Source organism: Nicotiana attenuata, chromosome 2, assembly GCF_001879085.1.
Source record: "Nicotiana attenuata strain UT chromosome 2, NIATTr2, whole genome shotgun sequence".
Classification (NCBI taxonomy): domain Eukaryota; kingdom Viridiplantae; phylum Streptophyta; class Magnoliopsida; order Solanales; family Solanaceae; genus Nicotiana; species Nicotiana attenuata.
In genome coordinates, this window is record NC_031990.1 from 52,466,225 (window position 1) to 52,475,993 (window position 9,769).

Genomic DNA, 9,769 nt, shown 5'->3' on the forward strand with positions numbered 1-9,769 from the left:
GAGCTTACATCTATGGCAGATTTGCATCCTAATCATGGGAGCAAGGAAGGGGAAGAAAATGAACTGTTGACGGCGAACAGATTCCTCTTGTTGACTCTACCATGGTATCTACATGGAAAATTCTCCCCTCCCCCCCCCCTCCCTCCCTCTTTTTAACGTAAAGAGGGAGCGTGTAATATTTTTTAACGTAATAATTGTACATCAAATATGGGGGATGAGCTTACATCTATGGCAGATTTGCATCCTAATCATGGGAGCAAGGAAGGGGAAGAAAATGAACTGTTGACGGCGAAGAGATTCCTCTTGTTGACTCTACCATGGTATCTACCTGGAAAATTCCCCCCCCCCCCCACCCTCCCTCCCTCTTTGGGTTCAACCCCTCCTATATATATTAAATTTACCTTTTATTCAATGGTCTTTAACCGGCGTACTTTTTGACGATTGTACACTTCATTGTTTGCTTGAACATAACATTTGTTCTGCCACGTAAGCCTTTCGACGTTTTGACACCAGCGATACGGCTTGGTCGACCCCTTATCATTCCACTTAAGGACGACTTTCTAGTCAGATTTTGACCCATATAATTACCTAGCCTCCACCATCATTGTTGCTATGAATTCTAGGGTTACTGTCCACCCTCGCAATTTTCATCTTACTAGTGTTCGTCGTAGGAGTGTCTGCAACTATCTCTAGGTCGATAGCTTGCCTTTCCGGTGATACCTTGGCATTTTTTCCATTGTTGTTCGATCCATTTGGTGGCTTACTATTGCTGGATCCCGCTTTGAGTTCATCAAGTAGCTTCAGATATTTAGTAGTACCTTGTTTGCACGCTTTGATGGTCGTCCCCTCCCTATTCCGGCAGTCGACGCACGGTGGAACTCTAACATCATTAACTTAACTTATATGTTTGATTATCATTTCTTACTCAGAAATTAGATTAATTGTCATATAGCTAAGTTTATGTTATTAATAAAAAAGAAATATGTTAGATATTAAAACAGTCAAAAACAGAAAAAAAAAAAATTTTCTTTTTATAACTAACAAAAACTTTTGTTAGATTAAATTATCAACCAACAAGCCTACAATAAAATTAAAAGTATACTTCCAATAAAAAAAATTAACATAACTTTTAGACTCTTATCAAATACTTTCATCGGTCCATAATAAGTGACCAATTTGTTTTTGGCACGCCCATTAAGAAAATACTAAATTCTATACAAAAATATCTAATAGAACTAAACTATCCTTAATTAAATATTTAATGTGAGGAGTAAGAAAACTTTTTGAGAGTAGGTACGTAAGGATAATTTTGTAAAAATAAATTGAATTCTTTCTTAATTATATAAATAGATATTTTTTGGACCAAAATAAAAAGTAAATTTGTAACTTATTTGGACCGGGGAGTAATAAGCAATTAGATTTGCTAAGAAAAAGAGACAAAGATGATGTGAAATTTTTTCACCGAGGAGATAAGAATAGTTATATTAGCGAGTAATTCGGTAATAAATTGGTGCCCAAACAAAAGTTTATGCCGCCGGGCTTGAACTGTTGAATATCAGGGAGTTAGAGAAATGGTCGGTGGGCGGACGATGGAGTGGGCGGCGAGAGCAAACCACCTGGGCGGTCTACCGAGGAAAATGGTGATCACGGCGGTGGGTGCCTTCGCTAAGGCGGTGGCGAATGTACTGAACACCACCACTGTCCACAACGGCGACACCCTCCTCCACCTTGTTCGATCCCGCCCTGCCGGCGTTCCTCTGCTCACCGTCAGCAATCACATGTCCACGTTAGTCAGTTTGTCTCGTATCCATCCTAATAAATCTTTCACTTTATTCTCTTCTTAATTCAATCTTGTTAGGAGCTAGCTCACTATGATAGAAAATCTTGTTTCTCATATAGGCTGCTTTAGTTGAAACCTTTGCTTGAAAGACTTGTTTTCTATTTCTAGTTGAATAAAACAGGGCTGGCATACAATGTCTATTGTTCGTAAGAAGTAGATCTTAGCCAAGAGTTGGTGGAGAAATTGTTTATTGGTTTATTGATTGCTGAGAACACCCATTATTGAATTTTATGCTTTTAGTCATATAGGAGATACATATTAGTTGAGAATATGTTTTGGATGTTAGCACTTCTATTTTAGGTCTTATTCTTTCTAGGAGTGGTTTAACCTTTCCGAGATTTTTAAATTTAGAAATCCCAGTACGTTATATATATTTGCATAAAATTGGCATGTGATGATTTAAATGGAGTAACGTGGTCAGTGAGGATTCATATAACATACCCCTACTTGTTTGGGACTGAACTTAGTTGTTGTTTTGGTTGTAGCCATTTAGGTGTCAGATGCTATGGAGATCACAAAATGTTTATAACATCTAACTATCGTGCTAGGTGGATGTTCTTGCTGACTTATAATCCCAGTTAATGGGCAATGATTTACAGAAATCTTTTCATTTACAGTCAGTTATAGGGAGGATAATACAAATATCCATCCTTTTATTTCAATCTTTTCTGATTTTTGGAATGAAATCTGCCCTGATATAGCGGAATGCACATAGAGGATTGATATAACCAACACTATTTTGGGGTTGAAGCACATTTTTTGATTGTTGATTTGATCTTGCCCTAGTGAATTTCTGGGATACTTTGATCCCTGTAGTTAACGTCTCTTGTTTGATTGCGTGTCTAACTGCAGGTTGGATGACCCAGTTATGTGGGGATTCAAAGGCTTTCCAATTTCTGATGCAAAGCTGGCTAGATGGGTACTCGCAGCTGAAGATATATGCTTTAAAAATACAGCATTGTCATATTTTTTCCGGCTTGGTGTGTAATCTGTTGGTCTGGTACACTTCTGTTCTTGTAATTTCATGCCTTACTTTAGTACTTATGAACATATTGTATTAGGCTGCCCTAGAACTCAAAAGTGAAAGAGAATAGAAGTTATTCTTTGTTAGTGGACATGCATTTTCAGCAGAAAATTAGGTTGTTCTAGGAGGGATGGAGCATGCTTTTGCATAATGATGTTCTATCAGGGACTTTGACAATATCTGGAGATCATTCACTTAAAATTTTTGCATATTAGCACTAGCTCAAATCTGCAACCGTGCTTATGTGGTTTCTGTGCCATTTACATGGATATGAAGCTTCCGTATCAGCACTTGTTTGTATCTGCATGCGTGCTAATGTGGTTTCTTGGCATTTACATGGATATTAAGCTTTTATATTAAGCAGTTATTTGGATCTGCACACTCATGCTTCTTTACAACAAGCTTCCATATTGAGCAGTTATTCCTATTTGCACCCATGCTTTCATGTTGAGAATAATTTTAGATTTGGATGTGTGCTTGTGTGGTTTATTCTCCACTGACATGTAAAATAGTCAATTTAATATTTTCATATTTCCCTTGGCAAAGCAAGTAGTGGAAGACTCTTATTTGGTTGGACATTAGAGGATTTGAGGTTTCGGGGTTCACTTGCAGACCACAAGAATCATATAAGTAAAAAAAAGATGTCGTTCTTAGTGTGGCTTGCTTCTCATGGTGTGGAGATGTGCAGGGAAATGTATACCAATAACAAGAGGGGGTGGAATCTATCAAGAACATATGAATGAAGCTCTTGATCGTTTGAGTGACGGAGCCTGGGTAATACTTCTTTTACCCCATACCATGGACCCTTCATTTGGTTATGAACGCTAGTGTCAAATTCTGCAGATTTCTGCTTAATCAATTGAATTTTTTGATGCACTCTATGGGTTATGTATGGTTCGTTAAATTTTTGCATTTGATTAAGGTGGTCTTATCATTTACCCAATTGGTATTGCGCTAAAATGAATACACACTCCTCAAAAGTTATATTATGTGATTGTAGTATAAATGCTGCATTTGAAATGATCCATTGCTTGGCTAAGGACTAACTTCCAACTGGGCAGTTGCATACATTTCCAGAAGGGAAGGTCTGTCAAGAAGATGCTCCAATAAGACGATTGAAGTGGGGAACTGCCAGTCTCATTGCTCGTGCCCCCGTGACTCCAATTGTCTTGCCTATTGTCCATCATGGTTTTGAAAAGGTAGGTTATTGACATAATAGCAGCTTATACAAAGAGAACTGAACAAAGCAAAATAGCAATGGCACATGAGGCAGACCTTCTTGGGGATGTTCAGATTATTGTGATTCTGTAATTTATACCTGTTTATTTATATGTTGTTCATTGGTTGCTAAATTCCCCCGCTTTTCTGTGAAGCTAATTTTATTGTAGAAAAAAACTAGTGTAGGTTAGAGGATTACAGGTAATGCAGTATTAACAGTTTTTTTCAAAATCTGAGAGATTTACGGCACTGCTTCATTGTTGTTAAACAGTCGATTGACTCTTTTGTCAACTTCACTAACAAGGTGACATGCCTTACCAATGCCATAGTTGCTTTTTCCTCCCCCTCCTGTTCCAACCTAAGAAAAGAGGATAAGAGTGGCCTAAGTGTCATGATGGTCATTACTTTCAGCTAAGCATCTCCTGTGCTTCTTTATGCTCAATCCAGTTCAAGGAGATAAAATACACACACACGCAGTGTATCCCTTGTATTTCTATGGACATGGATACATATTTTTGTTTCCAAATTAAGTGTGGATTATGATTCTGAATCAGCTTTTTATTTGAATAGCTTTAAAGTTGATCCTTCGGATGGTTCAACATTCTTTGCTTTGATCAATTTTCAGGTTATGCCAGAGAACTATGCTTGTGGGAGAAGACCTCCAGTTCCTTTATGGAACCGGGAGATAAAAATAGTTGTTGGTGAGCCAATGGAATTCAACCTTCCTGAACTGAGAGAGATGGCTCTATCTCAATCTCGGGGTTCATCATCTTCCACTGGGCGGTGGCCGAGAAACATCCTTGGCGGACTGGACGATGCAGCACAGAGATGTATGTACATGACCATATCTGATCAAATTCGAACTGCCTTGGAAAACTTAAGGAGTTTCAGTAGATCTTACATGAAGACCAAGCAATAGAGTTGGTGCTTTCCGATCAGTTAAAGGGAATCCGTAAGGTGCATCTGTTTTGAAGGTCATATTTATTGAGTCAATTGTAGTTTTTCCTTTCAAGGTTTTGATAGACATTCATCCCTTAATTGAGGATGTAGGATAAGATTTTTCGGTTCAGTATCACAGTATCATCCTTATAGCTGTAACTTTTGCATTTTGAGATTTCCAATATCATTTGGTCAAAATGAAAGATATCACTTCAATTCTGGAAAAGTAATTTGCAGACTTACTGGTTGCTATATAGCCTTGTTCCTTCTTTTGGCTGCACGCGAAACAGATTATGTACAAGGAATGGTAATAATGTGTTGCAGTATTCCTTTGTCAACGCTAGAACCAGATTGAACATAAATAGACAAGTTTTGGACAGTATTCCTTTTGGAAGAGGTTTTTGGAGTAAAACTGTTTGAAGAAAAAAGTTCGAATGTCTAGTTTTTGAAAGATTATATGGAAGAATCATTCTTCACTGAGGAAGTGTCCAGTATTTGCACATATGAATTTCAGGAATTTTTTTAATTTTTTTTTTGGTTTAGCAATCAGAATGCTCAACTATTAACTAGAATATTTGAAGTCTTGGTGAAATGTTGAAAAACTTACTTGAAGAATATTTCAAGAGAAGATAGGAGCAACAGTTTGCAGTAACAAATCTTCATTTTTAATTAAATGAGTTTATATTCAAACACAGTTACATAAACTTTCGGATGTTTTTTCCAATTTCAATTCTAAATGGAGTACTTTCTTCGCCGTTCAATTTCAACCAAACATTGTTTAAACTTTAAGGGGTCGTTCGGTTGAAAAATAAATTATCCCCCATACTTAATTATCACGTAATTAGTTATTCAGAGATCAATTATCCCACACTCCCATAGGGATAAAAAAATGCTACAATTCCGAAATTAGTTATACCACAATTTTATCCCAATCAAACATGAGATAAAATAATATTAAATTTAATTTCGGAATTAATTATCTTTTATACATCAAACCAAACGAGCCCTAAACGCTTACTAAGAGCCCGTTGGACATAAGAATTTTTTCACTCTTTTTTTGAAAAGTTTTCACTTTTTTTCGAAATCATGTTTGGCCATAAAATATTCAATTTTCACTTGAAGATGAATTTTGAAATATCTTCAAAATTTTGAAAAACTCCAAAAAACTGTTTTTTAAATTTTTCACTCAGATCACTCACAAAAATTCAAAAACAACCCAAAATTATATTCATATCCAAACATAACTCTAATTTTCAAATACCATTTTAACTTTTTTTTTGAAATTTTACCATTCTTATGTCCAAACGTCCCACAAAATTTAGTACAACCAACACCGCAACACCAGGGGTTGATGGGATTACAGTACTAGTAGCCTGTTTGGCCAAGCTTCTTTTTGGCCAAAAGTGCTTTTTTTTTTGCCAAAAGCACTTTTGGCCAAAAATTGAGGTGTTTGGCCAAACTTTTGGAAGTAAAAAAAAGTGCTTTTGAGGAGAAGCAGAAGCAGTTTTGGAGCAGCAGAAAAAAGTAGCTTCTCTCCAAAAGCACTTTTGAGAAAAATACATTTAGAAGCAGTTTTTTAAAGCTTGGTCAAACACTAATTGCTGCTCAGAAGTGCTTTTCAAACTAATTAGCCAACACAAACTGCTTCTCACCAAAAGTACTTTTGAGAAAAGCGCTTTTGAAAAAGAACACTTCTCAAAATAAGCTGATTTTTGCAGTTTGGCCAAACGGGCTATAAGTTTTTACAATTTACTATAAACCTTTTCCTAATATTGACGTTATTTATCCCTGTCAATCGTCATCACGAGTTCACATCGCGCCTCTTTCAGAGAAAAAAAAAAAAGAAACATCTTATCTCAATGTTTTTCTATACCATACAGGAATTTTAACTCTCGGCGAACTACTCCAATATAGATAAAACTCCCAAAATGATAAGGGAATGATAGTGGTTCTAAAAATATGCAGCATCCTCCGCTATTTCCTTTTCCGATTCCAAGCCCTGAAAACAGTAAAAGAAACTGTGTCATTGCTTTCACCACTCCTCAAAACTACGCAGGTAGACTCTCTGAGCTCATACAACTCAAAGGCTGGACTCCTCTTTGGTGTCCTACTCTCATTGTTGAATCTACCCAACAAACCATCTCTTCTATTCATCACTACCTCAATTTTACCAGCAATGAACCCTACTCACTTCTTGAAGATTTTTCAGCTCTTGCATTTACTTCAAGAACTGGAATCACTGCTTTTTCAGAAGCTTTATCTATTAACTCCGCACCCCCATTAACCCCAAATGGAGAAATCCTCACAATTGCAGGTTTGGGCAAGGATGCTGAGCTCCTGGATCAATATTTCATTGGAAAAATGTGTGAAAATCCTGAAAGGATTAGAATCTTGGTTCCTCCAATTGCAACCCCATCTGGGCTAGTGGATGCACTAGGATTAGGCCAAGGAAGAAAAGTGTTATGTCCAGTTCCGTTAGTGATTGGGTTGGATGAACCACCTGTGGTGCCTAAATTCCTTGAAGATTTAGCTAAAAGGGATTGGATTCCAGTGAGATTAGATGCATATGAGACACGGTGGGCCGGGGCAAAATGTGCAGTGGAGGTGGTGACAAGGAGTGAAGAGGAATGTGGATTTGATGCAATTGTGTTTACTAGTACTGGAGAAGTGGAGGGTTTGTTGAAGAGCTTGAAGGAATTTGGATTGGATTGGGAAATGGTGAGGAGGAGGTGTCCAAGAATGGTGGTGGCGGCGCATGGCCCGGTCACAGCTGCTGGTGCTGAGAGTTTGGGTGTTGGAATTGATGTGGTGAGTTCTAATTTTGGTAGCTTTGATGGTATTGTGGATGCACTTTCTCATAAATGGAAATCATTGGAAAATCAAGAATCTTGAATTTGGTTTTGCCTATTTTTGGTATGTGTTCTTTCTTACCAAAACTAGAGAACATGTATGCTCAATAGAAGACTTGAATTGTTCTTTACATTTTCATTTGGAATTTCTTTAATTGTGTCTACACACCATTTACAAGTGATTAACAATGTTGCCATTTATAGCAAGGAAAATGATATGGTTTTGCATTTTGTTGGTATATAAATTCTGAGTCTTACCAAAAGAAGAGAAGGTTTGATGAGCTAGAATTCTTCTTACATTTACATATGGATTTCTTTGATTGTGGCTATCACACCTCTTACGAGTGGATTAACAATTTGCAATTTATAGCAAGGAAGATGGTGAAAGTCTAGCACACCTCTTTAATTGTCTATCCCGAATCCTTCAATTGTCTAGTCAAAATTTCTTTAATTCTAGCACCTCTTTAATTTTGCAACTTGCAATTCGTAGCAATTGATATGGTGAGTTCCAGGTCTGATAGCTTTGATTGTCTTGTTAACTACTTCCCATAAATGGATAATTGGAAAATGAGGAATCTTGAATTTGTTTTTATGTTCTAAAAAAGGAGTAGCACAGTACACTAAGATTCTATTATGCACGAGTCAGGGAAGGACCGGCTGATATTGAGTCTATTGTATGCGGTCTCAACTTGCATTTTCCCAGAAAGCCATTTCTATAGCTTGAAATATTTACCGTTGCACCAAGCTCCCCTTCTTCTTTTGGTGTTCTGTTGGAATAAATTCGGATTTTCACCAAAAGTAGAAGTGTGTGTCGGAATTGATGGGGGTGAATTCCATGTTTGATAGCTTTGATATATAGTGTTGTGGATTCCCTTTCTCGTAAATGGCACTCGCTAGAAAATCAAGAGTCTTGAATTTGGTTTTCCATCTTGTTGGTGTATAAATTCTGATTCATACTAAAAGAAGTTAATACATGTGCTAAGAAGAAGATTTAATGAGCTTGAATTGCGTCTGCTATTTTCATTGGAATTCCTTAATTATGCATATAGCACACATCTTACTAGTGGAAAAGAAGTGCTATGGAAAGAGCTAAGCCTCATAGATGAGGCATTCGTTTGTAATATTACAGTCTTCTTATAGACAGAATAAAATGAATTCAAATCCCAGGGAAATTGGACAAACGTTTCAGAGTCAAATTAAGTTTGATACTTGCCAATATACATAGGAGTTGAAAATTACCTAAATGGTATACTATTCATACTTTTGGTAAAAGAAAATGTTTCATGTATGATACCTCTTCTTCTGCTTAACTATAGAAATGAGGCAAGGGACTCAGATTATGAAGGGATCCCTTCTCATTTGAGCCTTGAAGGACCATCACCATGTTTATTTTTTTTAAATGTTTAAAGGCATAAATGATTCATACATACTCGATACATGTACATGGCAATTGATGGAGAGTGATATTATTGTAATATGCAGGCAAACTACATAGATTGCCACATAAACTATGGACCAAATTCATGTTAAACATTTTTCTGACGGCGAAAATCATCTTACACACTCAAATCTTTCAAAAGTGTATCTATAACAGGTTAAGTGTGTAGATGATTTTCGCTGTCAGGAAATGTGTAACGGGGATTGGTGAGAGTCCATCATAGTAATGGGATAGCACAAAAGCATAACTAAGATTGCTTTGGTATTACGGTGTGAAAGGAAATATTAGAATAAAGATCCATTGCTAGTGTTGGGCTGCAGCCTCTTCTTTGTTTTGGGCTGCATTTCAATCCTTGTAGAATCAATTGGATAACATTTCTTTGTGCAAAATGGAAATGATTGAGGGTGAACTTTTTGAGAGGAAAAACATGCTTGCACATTAAAATTCCCCTATGTTCTTGC

The 9,769-nt window shown here is 36.8% G+C and overlaps 2 protein-coding genes across 2 annotated transcripts; both read left to right on the plus strand.

Moving 5' to 3' along the window:
• Nucleotides 1,413–5,275, plus strand: LOC109210026 (N-acylphosphatidylethanolamine synthase). Its single transcript, XM_019373398.1, has 5 exons — nucleotides 1,413–1,786; nucleotides 2,693–2,820; nucleotides 3,553–3,638; nucleotides 3,926–4,063; nucleotides 4,708–5,275. The coding sequence occupies exons 1-5, from the start codon at nucleotides 1,572–1,574 to the stop codon at nucleotides 4,999–5,001; spliced, it is 861 nt and encodes a 286-aa protein (XP_019228943.1). The 5' UTR covers nucleotides 1,413–1,571; the 3' UTR covers nucleotides 5,002–5,275.
• Nucleotides 6,981–7,913, plus strand: LOC109219677. Its single transcript, XM_019384152.1, has one exon. It carries the CDS (start codon nucleotides 6,981–6,983, stop codon nucleotides 7,911–7,913), a length of 933 nt encoding a protein of 310 aa, XP_019239697.1.

What these genes read in the sequence shown, in the direction of transcription:
- LOC109210026 (XM_019373398.1), top strand. Translation starts at nt 1,572, where the DNA reads ATGGTCGGTGGGCGGACGATGGAGTGGGCGGCGAGAGCAAACCACCTG. An exon ending in GTCATATTTTTTCCGGCTTG is followed by an intron (nt 2,821 to 3,552) that starts GTGTGTAATCTG and finishes GGAGATGTGCAG; the next exon opens with GGAAATGTATACCAATAACA. An exon ending in GTTTGAGTGACGGAGCCTGG is followed by an intron (nt 3,639 to 3,925) that starts GTAATACTTCTT and finishes CCAACTGGGCAG; the next exon opens with TTGCATACATTTCCAGAAGG.
- LOC109219677 (XM_019384152.1), top strand. Translation starts at nt 6,981, where the DNA reads ATGCAGCATCCTCCGCTATTTCCTTTTCCGATTCCAAGCCCTGAAAAC.